The sequence below is a fragment of the Thamnophis elegans genome, chromosome 1, assembly GCF_009769535.1.
Source record: "Thamnophis elegans isolate rThaEle1 chromosome 1, rThaEle1.pri, whole genome shotgun sequence".
In the NCBI taxonomy this organism is placed as follows: Eukaryota; Metazoa; Chordata; class Lepidosauria; order Squamata; family Colubridae; genus Thamnophis; species Thamnophis elegans.
In genome coordinates, this window is record NC_045541.1 from 68,581,052 (window position 1) to 68,598,614 (window position 17,563).

At 41.0% G+C, this 17,563-nt stretch overlaps 1 protein-coding gene across 7 annotated transcripts in view; it reads left to right on the top strand.

Annotated features, from left to right (window-relative positions):
* Window positions 1–17,563, top strand: part of CTNND1 (catenin delta 1) — a 72,176-nt gene that overhangs the window by 12,507 nt on the left and 42,106 nt on the right. For 3 of the 7 annotated variants that reach the window (XM_032219226.1, XM_032219212.1, XM_032219234.1), the window contains 2 exons: window positions 14,348–14,461; window positions 16,260–16,626. The exons of 3 other annotated variants lie outside the window; for them this stretch is intronic. In XM_032219226.1, the coding sequence (XP_032075117.1) occupies window positions 16,432–16,626 (195 nt within the window). In that variant the 5' untranslated portion in view covers window positions 14,348–14,461; window positions 16,260–16,431. The remainder of the gene's footprint in view (window positions 1–14,347; window positions 14,462–16,259; window positions 16,627–17,563) is intronic. One more of the 7 variants, XM_032219219.1, reaches the window with a different exon arrangement.

The following is a 17,563-nucleotide window of genomic DNA, read 5'->3' on the forward strand; positions in this document are numbered from 1 at the left end:
CAGGTGGAAGAATAAGAGAGAGAGATGTTTGATGTCAGATGCCCTTTTTGTCATTACATTTTTCTTGCACTATTCAGGCTCCTCAAAGACAATCTTTGTTTTTTCATTTCTTTGTTTAATGGCTGAAACAAATTAACTGCCTTTTAAGATAGATGTTTTTCTGGTGCTCTTGTAGTTCACATTTATCAGATCATATTACTCCATTTTGAAAACAGTATTCCAGAGTTATCTGTTTGGGTATACAAGCTTTCCTTGTTTTAAAATCACACTTAGAGCAAATTTGTATAAAGCGAGACACTAAAACAGTAGAAAAACGGTGGTTGCAGGGTGTCAGATTTTGTTATCCAAATGCGGTGCTGATAAATGATTAGAATCTTATTCATAAGCACCCCTAACTCAGACGTATTTTTTCTTTGTTTCATGTTACACTGTATATGTACAGTGAAAACACTTCATCTTTTCTATAGCTGGATTTGTAATGCGCATGATTATCATGGCAGAAAAAGAGGTAGAATGCATCAATGCATTATGAATTTTATTCTTTGCTATGCTGTTGCCAGGACATTGCCCAAGCTTAAAAGATTGTCTTGTGGTTGAGGATCTTTAATCAGCTTTGGCGCAATGTAACTTGAACAACTGTGTTTCTAGGGTTAAAGCAGTCCTTTTCCTGTTCAGTTTAGATAAGGGAGTGGGTAGCTTTGATTGATGGTAGTTTTGGTCCCTTAATAACAACAGTTGCAAATATTCAGTAAATGGAAGACAGGATGCACAACTACTGTGTTTCCCCAAAAATAAGACAGGGTCTTATTTTCTTTTGACCCCCTGAAATAAGCTCTTGGTCTTATTTTGGGGAGGTCTTATTTTTGAGGTGTAGGAGACGGCAAGCGTGGTCACTTCATGGCTGCTACTGTGTTGCAATATTTTTGGGGAGGGCTTATTTTTTTGGGATGCTTTATTTTCAGAGAAACAGGGTAGAACAACCACATAACACAGAGGTGAATGTATAAGTGAGGGTGGGAAGAGGTTCTGTTTGGAAAATGTTTGGTCTAGTGTGAAGGAGATGGTCTGGAAGCCAGGAGACTGTGAGCTCTAGTTTTACTTTAGGCCTGAAAGTCAGGTAGGTGACATTGAGCCAGTCATTCTTTCACCTCACAGGATTGTTGTTGTGGGGAAAATAGGAAGAGGAAGGTTACGTTCACCACCTTGAGTTAGTTATAAAAATAATAAATATGGGATATATATATATATATATATGTGTGTGTGTGTGTGTGTGTGTTTTATTTGTGCTGATAAATAAATAAAGGGAGACTAGTATAGATCTATTTCAAGCTATTTAGCTCTCATCAGCTAGCCATACCCTTACTGGGATTTGAACCTATGGTGAAGAGAAGTCTTGGTGCGTTTGCAGACCTTGGTCACAAGTTAACTATGCTGGTATCTGTCAAATGATTGTAATCCCCACCCCCCAAAGCAGATTCTTAGACAAATTCTTGAAGTGAGTGTAAATAGCTTGTAGAACATGCAAAAGGGGTAGAGTCTTGGCCATCTGAATCTGTAATCTTATCCTGACTTTGTTCACTTAGCCCTCACTTTGTCTCTATTTGGGCCCCAAGAATGAGAGAGGATGGCCTTATGTAACTGAACTAAAGCCTCCTAGCAGGGCAGTCTACACAGAGAGAGAGGGGGGGGGGGAGAGAGAGAGACTCTCCTTCAACTACTCTGAAGGACAGCTGCCCTGCAGCCAGATTACTGGCATACCAGTGGAACAATCCTTTCCCTCTGCTTGGTTGGTTTCCTTTCCTGGTGTGTGTGTGTGTGTGTGTGTGTGTATGTGCCACAACCCCTCCCCCTCCTGACTCCTGCTGCTCCCTTCCTGAAAGGCTGGGCCTAAGTTCCTGGGTGGGGCTCCTGTTGCTCTGGCTTTTGCTGTGGGCCTCGCCTCGCTTCGCCTTGGGAGAGTGCTGCTGTTCTATTCCAACCATCCCTAAAGCTGTTTTGCCACTGACAGTGCACATTTTTCTGAGTTAAATGATAACTGAATTCCCAGCAGGACATGGGCTACCGCTAGCTGGCCGCCTAAATATTCCCAGACGGGGAGGTGTGTCTCTTAAAGCTGCCATTAGATTTTAACTTTGCATCCATGCTGACCTCAGAAAAGTACTAAGTACTAAGAAAAGCTTTCCTTAGTAGTTTTTGCTAGGACCAAAAAAAGAGAGGTAATTATGGGATTGTGTTGAACTATCATTGGAACTCGCTGAGGACTTGATTGCGTTGCTCTTTGTGCTTCCCTGCCCTTTGATCTCATGTCTCCCATGTCCATTTTAGCTTTTTCTTTCCCCAGCCTCAGCGATCCTGGTTTTGTATCTACAGCTGCTTGAATTTTCCCATATATGGCAAGGTGGGCTTTTCATTGGTAAGTCATAGGTCTCCAGTAATCTGCAACTATTCTTCCTGACCGCCATGTAATTTTCATCCCTTAAGGGTGCAGGGTAGCTGTGTATAGGTTAGGGAGACAGGTGAGTCTCTTGAAGAGATCAGATTAACTAGTTAAACCAGTCTTGTGTGTGTGTCACAGGTTAGGGCAAAACTTTACTTTTCTGCCTTAGGCCAGTTTTAGTCAGTAGGGAACACACCCTGCATGCAGCCTAGGTTTTTTGCTGAAATTTCTCTGTCTACCAGGATTTTTTTTTTAAAAAGTTGTTGGAAGGGACTATGGCTGCCTGCAAGGATCTGTGGTCTCCTTATCATTATTGCATGGATAGGAGCTTGCTTGTATAGGGAGCGGCAGTCCAAAGTCCAAACAAAGTTGCAAACAAAGCTATCATATCGGTTCTTTTTTCCTTTTTCTCATCTTCCTGCCAAGTAAAGGCAGAAATCAACGTGGGTCCTTGGAAATGAAAGCTCAGGATGAGAAACAGGTGTACGGAACCTACTCTGCTCGCTAAGGTGATTGGAAAAAGTTCAGTTTAGTGCTTTGAAAACTCAAATCTTCAGTCTGGTTGAATATTGTATTTCAAGTAATAATAGAGATGCGTTCTGGCCTGCAAACTGCTTGTGAAACTAAACCAAAGTTGCTTATAACCAGTATCTCAAGTTAAGCAGCTCTAAAATATACAATACACACACACACGCGCACACACACACACACATTTTACACCAGAAAAATATTCTACATCCTGAAATATATGAAAAAAACATTAATTAAGTATAGGGGGATCCTGCATCGTCTCATACAACTTTGACTTCTGTTAATTAAGAATATTATGATTACTGCGAGCTGCCAGCAGTGGGTACAGTCACACTTGCTGAATCATAGTTTATTAAATCACAGAAAGTTGGTTTGCAGTGTACTACAGTAAATCTTGCTAACATGGTTTAAAGTGATGTATTATTTATACTTGTATCTTCTTCATTTGGACTTTCTAAACTACTGGTTTAAGATGCTATCCATCTCTCTATATAGGACTAATGATGGAGACTTCTGCTCCATTTTCTCTCTGTGATTCTGTGAAGTGAGAAGAAGATGCAGGCTGAAAGACCAAGGAAGGTTGAACTATAAAGTGCTAACAGTTCTTCTAGGATGTGTGCCTTATCAGGGAAAAAAAAAGGACAACTCACAAAGCTATAAAGATTATTTCAGTACGTGGCAATGAACCCAGGAAATGAATCCATAGTTTGCTTATCTATAAAAAAAAATGTGACCATATAAGTTATTCTTTTATGAAAAAAATACAAATAAGCCCTGTGGAGTGCATCATTGAAAATATAAAGAGAAAACGATGGCTAACATGACCAGCAGTGCTTGTTAAATGAGTTTACATAGTCACAATATCCCCGTAAGGCCTTCTTTTTTCTCAGAACGAGAACCATAGTTTAATGATCTATTTTGCAAGAAAAAAATCTCAGGTTTATTCCTTTCTGTCCGCTGACAAACTTCCTCTGAGGTACATTCATATGATTTGGGAGGGGGGAATTGCTGCTATTATTAATCAAAAATATTTGGCAGTCAAATGACTTATCTTCAGTGATCAGACTCTGAGAATTGAGATGAAAACTGAAATATTTCTTGTGCAAACAATTTTTTTTACTTTGTACAGCTCACGATGGTAGACATAATGCTTCCTGGTCTTATTTTCTCATAACACCTCCATGACACAGGAAATGGTCTGAGAGAAAATGACTGGCTGAAAATCACGTCTCCTATATTCTAGTGCAGCACCAAACAGGCAACCCAGTTTTGAACATAAGAGTCACAGGTGGTATTCTACCGGTTCGGACCGGTTCACTTGAACTGGTAGCGGAAATCACGGATGGCCCTGCCCCACCCGCCCTAGCTCTATAGCATCCCATTTAGGCCCTTTTTTAGCGAAAAGTTCAAGCGAGCGCTCACATTTGCGAACCAGTAGGGAAGGTAAGTAAATACCACCCCTGATAAGAGCGACTTTTTTTGCTTCTGTGAAGAAAAGTTGGAGAAAAGCATTGTTGAGATCTGAAAAGAGGTTCTCTCTTTTAATCTACGCTATGCTTGAATACTGATACCGAAAATATAATAGCCTCATTCTTAGGGCTGGAGAAAGTAAATATTGGTTAATATTTTGCTTCCTGGTTTGGCAGAGTCCAGGGATCCGAGTGATTGTTCATTGGAAACAGAGAAAGTATTTACATTTTCCAGCTTAACTTCTATAATGTAGTTTTAATTCCTACATGCTGTAAAAATTGTCTGTTCCAATTCCCGCAAGCAGGTACAGTTCCCAAGTACTCCTTGAAGGCTTAATATAGTTGCCATATAAAGCTCACAGGTGGTTATACTTGCTTGCCAGTTATTGACATCAGTCTCCATAATGAGGCTGCATTAACAGCCGCTCATGTTTTATTACTAGGAGAAATTGCAGGAAGGATCATCGGCAACCTTAGACCTTGATGGCTGAAAGTGAAGAAGCCTCTAGGAATCTCTTAATGGGTAAAAGAAGAAAGTGCAAAAGCTGCTTTGCTGCTCAATATATATTTTTTAAATTAAGTTGACATCAATGGACAGTACCAATTGAATACAGATGATTTTTCTAGACTAAAATTCGTAAGAGTGATAACAGTAGCCACAAAATAAACAGACATCTGGTACCTTGGAAAAATACTGACAATTCTGGATGAAATAGAAAAATACAGAAACGTCCCATCAGCCATGCTTGAGCAGGGGGTTGGGCTAAAAGACCTCCAAGGTCCCTTCCAGCTCTGGTTCTGATGGTTTTCTTATTGTATGGGAATGAAAGATGGAGGTCAGAAAGGCTGAATGAAGAAAAAAAAGTATGTCTGTCCCTTGTGGTGTATGAGAAAATTGTGGAGAATAGTGCAAGAACAAGTAATTTGATAGTAGTTGAAGTAAAACAAATCTGTTTGGAAGAAGTTGTAAAAACAAAGCTAAAGCATAAATGTTTGGAGCATGTAGTTTGGGACCCTGGTGATACAGCGGTTAGAATGCAGTACTGCAGGAAGCTCTGCCCACAGCTGGAGTTCGATCCTGACCAATTCAAGGTTGACTCAGACTTCCATCCTTCCTGGTCGGTAAAATGATGACCCAGATTGTTGGGGACACTATGCAAAACATTGTAAACTATTCAGAGAGTGTTGTAAAGCACTATGGATGTGATGGTGAACCTATGGCACGCATGCCACAAGTGGCACTTGGAACCATTTTTGAGAGCAAGCGAGGCGTTGTCCTGTCAGCTCCAGCACGCATGCACGCACTAACAAGCTGATCTTCAGCTGTTTTTTATCCTCTGGCAAACTTCTGGTTTGCGTGTTGGGCAGCTTTTTGCCTTCTGGAGGCTTCAGGGAAGCCTTCTGAAGCCTTCAGAAAGTGAAAAACCTTTTCTCCAGAGGGAGAAAAATGGCCCAACAGGCAACCCATAAGTCCATTCCTGAATTTCCGGTTTGCATGTTGGGCTGTTTTTTGCCCTCCCCAGGCTTCAGCAGGATTCCCTGAAGCCTGGGTAGGGCAAAAAACAGCCCAAGGGTGCCTGCCGGAAATTTGGGAATAAACTTCCAGGTTGCCCGTTGGACCATTTTTCTCCCTCTGGAAGCTTCAGGAGGCTTTTCTGAAGCCTGCGGAGGGCAAAAAAATGGCCCAACATGCCTCCTGTAAGTCCGGAGACTTCAGTGAGGCCTGTGTGTATGCGCAGGGGGAGGACATTGCATTATGGGTATGGGCACAAGGATGTGCGACCCCCCACTCCTCCCGCTTTTGACACGCCTTGACAAAATTGTTAGCCATCACTGCACTATGGAATGGTACATAAGTCTATACGCTATTGCTATTGCTAATACAAAAACAAAAGTCTTTGAAGAAAATGGATGTTTGGAAGATGTCTATGGATGTTTGGAAAAATTGAGGCTAGATTCTGACGACATAAGTATGAGCTCAAAGAAACAGTGACTGATAATCCCGGTGAAGTGATGTCCTTGGTAATTCAGAGTCAAAACAGTTGAATAGTAGCAACTGTCTTTCATGAAATGAGGTATAATAAGAGGCTTTATGATAGCTAATTATTGTAAATATTGAGAGATGGGCCCACTTAAGAAAGATGTCTGAGGAACATTTCAGATGTTGCTCTGTTCTCATCTTGGTTTACATATACTTCGTTCATTTGCCTTTCTGGAGGGAGTGCTTTGACGGTAGCGTCTTAACTTTTTGGGTAGGTGTAATCCATGGGTGTAACAATTTGTGAACTATGGCTCGCTCTATCAGCTGTATGAAGGGGTATCATTTAGTCTCATGGTTTTAAAAGATGCTATTGTCTTGATTTTAAATAGATTAGAATGCGATTTATTTTAATGATCTGTGGTAGCAGTTGAAGTCTCATATGCTCCTCAAATGTTTCACAGTCAAAAAGCATTTAAAAAAACTGAGCAAACTGGAAGCTGAATTTATGATTGACACAGAAGCATAAAAGAATAGTGAACTTTTAAATAATTAGTTCTTGAATCTTTGAAGTTGCAATAGAAAAAGGATGTTATAACTTATGATTGTCCTAAATTATTAATGGTGTATCTGATGTGAAACTTCTTCCTACAGGGAATGCTCGTCTTTTTGGCATCATTTAGACAGTCAGTTGGATGCCTAGCTTAGATATTTATGACAAGTGGGAGGGCAATGTGGTGGGGGGAATACCTCTTGAAAGCAGATTTGTTCATCCTTTTGAAGTTATTAGCTTCGAGTTGCTGTTAGATTAGCCAATTTCAACTCATTCAATGACCAAGATTTCAATAACTTTTAAGATTTCTCAAGGTGCATCTTGCTTATTCTCAGCTTTCTACCACAAACATGAAAATGTTTCTTTCTGAGTTTAGTGGTTTGGAAATTGGATCCTGTGGATTTATAACATTAGAAACAGTGTTATTAATTGATAGAGATAAGTCATGAATACAAGAAAGAATCAAGAAATACCTTGTGGGATTTGGACATTTACGTTGATGGTCAAATGTAAACACTATTGCTCTTAATGGCCACTAGTTGTATAATGGAATTCATATAACCTCTTACACCAAACTAAGCAAACCATAGTTTACAGTTGGTTGTTATTTAGCCACTGTAATATTGAAATGTGTAGAATCTGGGCTAATACAAGAAGATAACTCTGTAAGATCGTGTTACTTTTGGGTAATCTAAACCAAGCACTTTGGACACTTGCTCTGGAAAAGGTTAGCCATCACTGCCCTAGTTGTTAAGTGAGAGCCCTTTTGCTCTCAAAGAATATCCTGCTGTGAGGAATTCAGCTCCCCTGTGTCCTCTCCGCTTGCAACCTTCCCTTTCTTCTTCCCCATTGACTCTGTGGGGAATCTGGCAGAGAAGACTGTAAATGGTGATCATGTGATCAAGGGGCACTTGGCAACTAATCATAAATGCAAGTCAATTGCAAACTGTCTGAAATGCGCTCATGTGACAGTGTGGGTGGATACACACACACAAACACACACACACACACACACACACACACACAGACACACACAATGTTGTGTTGTACAATGGCCAAAAGTGTTTTATGGGACATAAAGCATCTTTTCAGAGGCTCAACTTTGAACGGTTATTAGAACAACCAGTCGTAATTCAAGGACTACTATAGTCCTACCGTGTTTCCCTGAAAATACGACATGTCCTGATAATCAGGCCATGCCATATTTTTCTGGTGGTCAAAAATATAAGCCCTCCCCCGCAAATAAGCCCTCTAGACAACACCCCACCTCCGGCCAGGCAGAGCGCCGTTCACCAACCTAGCGGTATCATGAAGGTGCCAAGCCGCGGGAACCGGGGGGGAGGCAAAGGTGATCGCATTGCTTAGCGCCTTCGGGATACCGCTAGATTGGTGAGCGGCTCTGTGCCCAGCTGAAGAGGGGGCTTGTCGGGCAGCTGCTCTCTTGCGAGCGGGCTCCCAAAGAGCCGGGCACAGCCTCATGGGTGAATGGCTGTGTTGCGCTGTCACAGTAGTACAACACAACAGCCATGAAGTGACCACGCTCATGAGCAGTCGCCCAGCAACCCCTCTTTCCAGCCAGGTACAACGCCATTCACTGACCTAGGGGTATCACCAAGCTGTGTGAGCGCCTATTCGCTGCCGCCCGGCTCCCGCAGCTTGGTGCCTTTGAAATGCCAGTGAATGGCGCTCTACGTAGCTGGAGAGGGGGATTGTGCGAGCGGCTGTTCCGCTCTCGCTCATGTGCCTCCCAGCCTCACAATGCCCTGGCCCAGCTCTCCCTGCAGAGCCAGGGCACCTCCGCTGCCACCGCAATCCCAGCATGGCTTTTTCAATGGCTTCCAAACAGAGTCTTCCAGCAGTGGCCGCTCTGGGCATACGCTCTATGGTTGTGGGCCAGCCGGTGGTCGCTTCATGGCTGTTGTGTTGCACTGCTGCGACAGCACAACACAGCCATTCGCCCATGAGACTGTGCCCGGTTCTTTGGGAGCCCGCTCGCATGAGAGCAGCCACCCGGCAACCCCAAAACAATAAACCCTCATAATAAGGCCCAAGTCATATTTTGTGGGTAAAAAGAAAATAAGACCCTGTCTTATTTTCGGGAAAACATGGTACTCTTTCGCTTTGCAAATATAGGTAATGAGACTATATTGTCCTTGGGCTATTGAAGAAGTCCTACAAATATAACTCCAAAACCACTTTTTTTAAAGGACTAATTTTAAGATTTAGTGAAATGACATATGATATCCTCTGTGGTCGTAGGACATATGCAGTATAACAATACTTGGCAGTAAATTTTGAGGATAATGTTAAATAAATATTACCAGGAATTGGACGAAGTGAGACATAAACCTAATAGGTTCCTCCTTCAGTATTCCTTGGAACAATATCAATCAAATACTATATAACCCTAAATAAGCACCCACAGTTAATCAAATGGGACTGAAAACCTTTTTGAAGTGATACTCTCAATATTGTCTCCTCTCCCTCCCATTTTTCTTTTTCTTTCTTTTTTTTAAACGTGTTGACATATGAGGGAGACTTGACTAAAACTTTGTAATATCAGGTAATAGCTGAATTCAATAAATGTTTTTCAGTTTTCTGAATTCTATGTTACAGGTCCCACACTTCTACAAAATTGTAATGCTCATTATTATCTTGGCATGCAGCTCATATAACACAGTGCATAAGAAAGGCTGAAATGTCATCTTATCTACCCTTGTTGAAAAAACAACTGCTCAGGTTCTTGCATTTTCTAGCTGTTTTATCAGTTCAGAGTTTTGTTTGCAAAGTGTATCTACTGTTTAGTTTTAGAACAAGAATACATAACCTGTGTCCCCCAAAAGCCTTGAGTAGAATTCCTAAAGTTTCTTCTGACTGAGTTATTAAATACATTAAATCATACAGACTATTGCAATGCATTCTACATTATTTCAAGATAACCTGGAAACTACATTGGGTCCAAAATGAAGTAGTTTGGGCAATAATTGGCCTGTCACAGTATGCCCATATGACAACACTGCTCTATGAGTTGTACCAGGCAAGGGGCTATTTATCACCTGTAAGTTTTCTTTTAATGTCATATGATTTGGTTATTTAAGGAACTGTCTCTTAATAGTTTCTGCTCATTATGTAAGGTTGGGTAGAATGTATGTGCTCCAGATTACCTCAATTAACTAATGCCTTCTATTGGAATCTAAAAAATGTGCCTTCTCTGCCATGGTGCCTGCCCTCCAGAATAAGCCTCTCTCCAAGATCTTAGTTCCCATCTTGATGAGATTCAGGAAGTCTTTGAAAACCTGGATAATCTTCCAGGCCTTGGTATAGAGTGGTGGCCTTTATTATTTTTCTTCTGGACATACCTGTATCTTTATTGTTTCTTGCTTTTAAAGTATAGGCCATCATCCATAGTTGTTGGGAGACATGTGATCTCCAAATTGGTTCTGTTTACTGCTTGAAGCTAGCCCTGGGCATGCTACATGGAGACCAAGTGCAGCATATGGCCTGAGCATTCTTGTGCACCACCCTCCACCCTACCTGTAGCTTTTTCTCATGCTGAAAAGGTGTTGGTTGCTTGGAACAATGAATACCAAGTACTCCAGTCCTACATGAAGACATTTCATAGCTTTTGTCTTATAATCTGTAGTAAGTCTTTGGCTTGTAAACGGATACGTGCCTGGGCTGGTGGAAGAATTACAATTCTGTGATTGCGACACCACATTGTCTGCTTGTGATGTCATCTGTGTGCCTTGCAAATTTTAATCCTGACGGTGGACCTGAAGCTGATGATGAAGCCCATACTGTATAACTTTGAAAGGGCATGTATTTTGGGGTTTGGAGACAGCTTTACTTGGGACTATTCCAGTCTAAGAGTGCCCTTATTGAAGTTCTACATTGGCTTTTGGCAGAGGGGAGATTACAGAGTGAAGATCATTATATGGCAAAGTGCAAGATTGCCTAAGCAAACTAACAATGTCTTTGAGGTCAAAGTCCTTCTGGTGCCAATATGTCTCAACTGAAGTGAAAGAAGTTAAATGAAGTCCTTTTTACATGTGACTAAAAATATGATTCTGGTGTGTTAACTGTTACAATCCAGAATTGCAACACATATCCCAATCTTTCAAAATTACTTCATCAAACTTGCTTGCAAAGTGTAACATCTGCGTATGCCACAGATGGAAGTAAAATTTCATAAACAATAAGGGTGGGTTACATTCTTGGAGACTCTGTGTTTCAAGCGCTTTGGGTAGTTGCTACCACTAAGTAATTGATGGTGGTGTTGTATGCTTAATTTGGTTAAAAGTGCCTCTACCACTTTTATTTCCTGACACGGAGACATAAATTTAACACTGTTATAATCCCAGGCAAGCCTGCAAAAGCTCCAATAAATGGAGACATGAACTTAAATAGACTTTAATGCTGTAGATTGTTTTTCTCCTGATGCTTTCTCTTTAATTTTAATATTGGTTTTCTGTATCAATACACTCAACTGTGATGGTTAATTGAAAGCCCTCTGAGGAATTAAGTCTATTCCAGAAAAAAAGTCACAAGGTTCTGCTATAGTCAAATAATCTTTTGAATGTGTTCCTCAGAGAAACCACTTTCCCCCACGCCCCCAAACTGTTATGCCCATGGCCATAGGTATTAAGTCAGTTTAGGGGCTGATATGTCACCAGCACCGTGGGAAAACCGGATTGAGAGAGTTTCTGTCTTGGAGGCTAGGCTAGCTCAAACATGTTGTTCCTGCTTTGATTTTGGGGGAGGGGGAAATCTGAATTAAAAAGGGGGAAAAAAAAACACGCCCAGCATGCTTGGACAAGGGGATATAAATGCTAGAGGGAAACAGTTTCTGGCCAGTACTACTTCCATCAACTCTGTCTTGGTAACATCAAGCACATACAGTAGTTCTGTATTTCCCCTATAGTAATCTTTTGGAGGAAAGGTTGCAAGCAAAAGCTTTTATTATGAACAATAATAATGGTATAGTATTGTTTTAATTAAAATCTCTTTTTTTAAAAAAAAACTGGAATACAGTACGAGATAAGGATATGGTCTTGCCTGTGATTGGAGGTCATCTTGGAGCAGTGGTGGTGAACCTTTTCAGCACCGAGCCCTCAAACTGGAACGCATGTGCACGTGTGCACTCCGGACCACGAGAAACTGAAAGACCAGCTGGCTGGTGTGCATGCACATGCCGGCCAGCTGGTCTGCAGGTTTCTGGCACGCCCATGTTTGTATGTTGTTTGTTTGTTTATTATACTTGTATGCCGCCCTATTCCCGAGGGACTCAGGGCGGCTAACAAACAAGTAGGGAAGGGGGAGATACAAAAAACGAACAAGACAAAAACAGGATACAAGAAACAGATTAAAAGCTACACAACTATCGCAACAATTCAAGTGGGGCTGGGAACTCATCAGCCCCAGGCCTGCCGGAACAGCCAGGTCTTGACGGCTTTGCGGAAAGCCTGAAGGGTGGTGAGGGTCCGAATCTCCACGGGGAGATCGTTCCAGAGGGCCGGAGCAGCCAAGGTGGCGCAGTGGTTAAATGCAGCACTGCAGGCTACTGCTAGATCAGCAGGTCAGCGGTTCAAATCTCACCGGCTCAGGGTTGACTCAGCCTTCCATCCTTCCGAGGTGGGTAAAATGAGGACCCAGATTGTTGGGGGCAATATGCTGACTCTCTGTAAACCGCTTAGAGAGGCCTGAAAGGCCTATGAAGCGGTATATAAGTCTACTGCTATTGCTATAAGTCTACTGCTATTGCCAAGAGAAGGCCCTCCCCCGGGGGGTTGACTGTCGACATTGGCTAGCTGGTGGTATCCGGAGGAGGCCTAATCTGTGGGATCTGATTGGTCGTAGGGAGGTAATTGGCAGGAGGCGGTCTCTCAAGTACCCAGGTCTGATACCATGTAGGGCTTTAAAAGTAACGACTAGCAGCTTGAAGCGCATCCGGAGTCCAACAGGCAGCCAGTGCAGCTCGCGGAGGATAGGTGTAACGTGGGTGTACCGAGGTGCACCCACAATCGCTCGCGCGGCATGCCGGCCAGCTGGTCTTCACTTTTATCGGAAACCCAAAGACCAGCTGGCCAGGGCGTGCATGTCTATTTTGGGGGCATTTTTGGACCATTTTCCGGGATGTTTTCAGGCATTTTCAGGCTGTTTTCCAGTGCTTGGATGCCCACGAAGACTAGTGGCCGGCACGCATGTGCGTGCTGGAAACCAGAAGAGCAGCTGGCGATGGCATGCATGCCCACAGAAAGGGCTCTGTGTGCCACTGATTCATCACAGTCTTAGAGTATTGGGTTTTTAGAATTGCTGTTGGAGGGTAACCTGTAGCTTCTTCAGCTTCCTTGAGGTTGATAAATCAAAAAAGAGGTATTTATTGTTTAATGTTTTTTTTTTAATTGTTTAGTTTCATGATTATAGAATTGGAAGCCGGCAGAGTCACTTGGTTGAGTTTGGCAGCTATAGAAATTGAATAAAGAAATCAGTTAATCATTAATCCTTGAAACACTGTATATCCATAAGATCCTACATTCTCATCTCCCTTGGAGATAATGATGTTATTTTTTTTTCTACCTCTGGAAAGAAAAGAGATTTCTTTAAAAAGCATTAAAGGTTTAAGAATTTTTTAAAAAAATTAAAAAGGAGAAGTGTTGCACTCTCTTTAAAAATGGGCATAATAACAAGTGATTCCTTTTTCTCTATAGCAGTGAACCTCTTTGAGACTAAACTGATGGCTGGTATGCTCAGGACTATTGAGGACAAGCTCATTAGTTTTATAAAGAGTCTATATTTAACTCATAGGCCACTCAAATGTGAGGTTTACTTTATTCACTGTAACATTAGTTTTGTTGTGGTTGTAGAAGGCCTACAATCTTAGGAGGAAACTGCATATAAATCACTGAACAAATTGTGCATTTTGAAGATCCCTGCCCTATCAGATTGCTTGCTCTGTAACTGTAATCTATTCATGTGTGAAAATGGCAAAGTTCGGAACTGAGGTGGAGTTAAGGTCTTTTTTTCTTGCCAATCTCAATAGTGTAGTCTGTGTGTGCAGATTTTCTGTTTAGTGGAGTTTTTCCCTCACCTCAGTTATAGTCATAATGGGAAAAGATTAAATGCGCCACAAATTCCATGATCCAGTCTGCAACATTTCTACTATCCTACTATTGTTTAATGAATCCATTATTTTTTAAAAAAAATTAATTTGTTGAAAGTTGTTTTAAATCCCTTTTGGGAAAACAGTTGGATTTGGGTTTTTTTTTTAATGTATAAATACTGATTTGATCTTAACTCCTTCCTTCCTTGACCCCTTTGCTTCTTCCCTATTTTAAATTTACACTTCTATTTTTTATCCCCTTCCTGCTGTCTATTTGCAGCCTTTTTTCTCCTGCTTCCTTGCTGTTGGTGGCTGGGCTCCTTCTCCCATGATTTTCTGCACTTAGACCAAGCTGTGCCTTAACCAATCAATTCAGACCGGCCTTCCTCCACAGGTGTGTATGGTATGGAAAATCAGTCTTAAATGTTATTTTGTGTCAGGATGAATATTGGAGTTTCTTCCAATTGGCTTTCTTTAAAGACTGGGGAGGTCTTGTGGTAAGGAGAGCAATGGTTCCAGGATGGAAGAAATATATAGCCTATCTTCCTTCCATATTTACAAATCTGTCAGCCTTTTTGTGTATGAGGTCCATTAAAATATCTTTATTAATTCATAAGTAGGCTGTGGCTGAAGATATTTCTGATGGACATATGTTAATGTTTTGTCTTGAAGCACTTTGGCAACAACTCTAGGTTTGGGTAGATGATACGCAAAATGGCTTGTTCTCCTTGCTTGCCTTATTAGCCCTGTTATGAAGACTGACAATCATCATTATTGTTAATATTTAATAATATTTAACAATATTTAATATTGTTAAATATTAAATATTATTAATATTGAATATTAATATATTTAATATTGTTAATAAATATTAAGGTTTATAGATAAAAAGGGGGACTTGGAGAGAATCTGCTTGAGAAAAAAGTTTTTACAAAATAAATCAGAGCATTTCCCAATATTTTTTTTATAGAAAGACTAAATTTCCAGTTGGGGAATAAAATGCATAAAAAACAAACAGATGTAATTCCATACAAAAGTGTATGTATAGCCTGTGAATGGTTTTGGAAGATTAAATTGGAGAAGCTCTAGGATTGTTTATATAGTGTGACCACTGCATAAATAGTGGTAAAAAATATTTAAACAATTTTATGTGGCACTCATTTGTTGGTAACATGTAACAAAACTTGCAGCTTTTCACCACATACTGTATCTCTATATATGTATGTTTGAAAGAAAACACTGCAGTTTCTTAAAAACACTACCTGTTGCCTCTCCCCTTCTGGCCCAGGCTTATCACATTGCTCAATATAACTGTCATAGCCTGTTATAATTAGTTGGTAGGTCAGCTAACTGATTCCCAAGGACTGTGTTTTTAAAATGGTAGAAGTTACTCTCCTCTTGACAGGAATGCATAACCCTAAAGTGACATGCAATTTCCTGTTCAAGGGACAGTGACCTGAACCCAGGCAGGCTGGCAGATATGAAAATGCTGCTACAGTAAAATATGTATGCGTGGTTGAGACTGACTGCAATTCCCAAAAACAGTTTCTAAAGTTGAGATGACTTCCTCTGAAGACCGGTTTACTATAATTAATGTAATGAGATAAAATGATCAAGAATCACTAAAGATTGTGTTGACTGGTGTTCACAGAAGGAAATCTTGGCTAAAACTTCTTTTTAAAATGGCCTCTCTATGCATTAAATTGTTCTAAAAATAAGTCTAGGAAGGCAGCAAGTAATACCATTTAACTAGAGCAAATTTTTAGTAAATGTACTAAAATAAGTGTGCTATGTTGCAGAGATAGAAAGTTCCATAGTCTTTCTAAAATGACACTGATATTTGACATTCTGATAGAAAGTCCTTAAAATGTAAACTAAGGCATCAAATTAATTTTTAAAAAAATTATATTACAATGTCATTAACATGCCTATATCCTATCCAGTATCTGATTTGCAATGAAGACAACTCTGGAGGGATGGATTTTGGACCATCCAAAATGCCCATTGTGTTATTTAAACCCCTGTAAATAGGGTTTCCATTCACACATAGATTTGTATTCTTGAGCCAGTTAAAGTGTTGCAGTTACTGCCTTGAGAGGTTATTGGGGTACAATTTTTCTCACTGCTGATTTGGAAAGGATGACTTAGGTGGAACCTGGCCTCTTTCAAGTATTTTTAATCTCTCTTCCCAGATCTAAGATCGGTCTTTCTCTTTCTCCTTGCTTTGTCTCCCAAACGTGTTCTTTGAAGTGAGGGGATCCTTCTCCCCTCGTACCCCTTTTGGGTGTGTCGTCAATTCTCATATCCCCCGTGGCATCTCCCTGCCTTGCACCCACTCTCCCCCTGTGTGGGGCCTTCAAAACCATGGATGACTCGGAGGTGGAGTCGACTGCCAGTATACTTGCCTCCGTCAAAGAGCAGGAGGCACAGTTTGAGAAGCTGACACGGGCGCTGGAGGAAGAACGGCGCCATGTCTCTGCACAGCTGGAGCGCGTCCGTGTCTCCCCACAGGATGCCAGCCAAACAATGGCCAACGGCACCCTCACCCGCCGGCACCAGGTAACATCTAGTGATGTGCTCAAGCGGGGTATACTTATCCTCTTCTGATTATGTGGTTCCTGCTGGAGGGCTTCTTTGGTAGTTTGGCTTCTGTTGGAAATACTTTGTGGAGCAGCTTGGTCCAAGAGCTTCAGGTTTCTGCTGTCTGCATAGCTAAATGGTTTGATGAGTGTATTTGTGAGTATTCAATATGAGTAGGGCCATAGAGCTGTGTTGGTTAAAGGCTATCCAGTGTGGAAATTAATTAATAGTAGTCTCATCCAATTTCACAGTGTCTGGCTAATGTTTAAATTTGTTGTACTTATTACATATGCACTTGTAGTGATAACTGAGAACACAGGTTCACTATTTGTTTTGTGGATGCACAGTACAACAGGGGAGATGTTTAGTAGTAGTAAGCCACTAGATTACAAGGGTCCTTTGCTCTTTTGGAAACATCCTGTATATCATGCATGTATATTTATACCCTTAAGTTTTTTAATTGCTCTTCCCATGTCTAACGCAAGCTCCTGTGTATTCCCAAAGAGTAGCTTGATGGTTTTTTTTAAGAAAAGAGAGCCCTAAACAGATGAAATAGACAAAAAGAGTAACGAGCAGATTTACTGACTAAGGAATGCCAGACAGTAAACAAAGCTCTCTTTGCTCTGAATGACAATATTTGTAGAAGATGATGATAATAAAATGGCCCCCAGTGTGACTATCAGATCCTGAAACTATTGACATACGAAGCATGAAATAGGACCAAGGAAATGTGTCTGCCAACAGCCATAAGTGAGGCATCAAATGAATTTGATTAAGCTTTTGCACCAAGCTCATCTTGCTTTTCCCCTTGGGTTTTGGCTTTTACCGGCTACTCAGGTTCTGCCCTTTTATCTTAAAAGTGTACAGATGAGCAAACAGCCAATATCAGATGATGTTAAACTTGTGCTTGGAATAA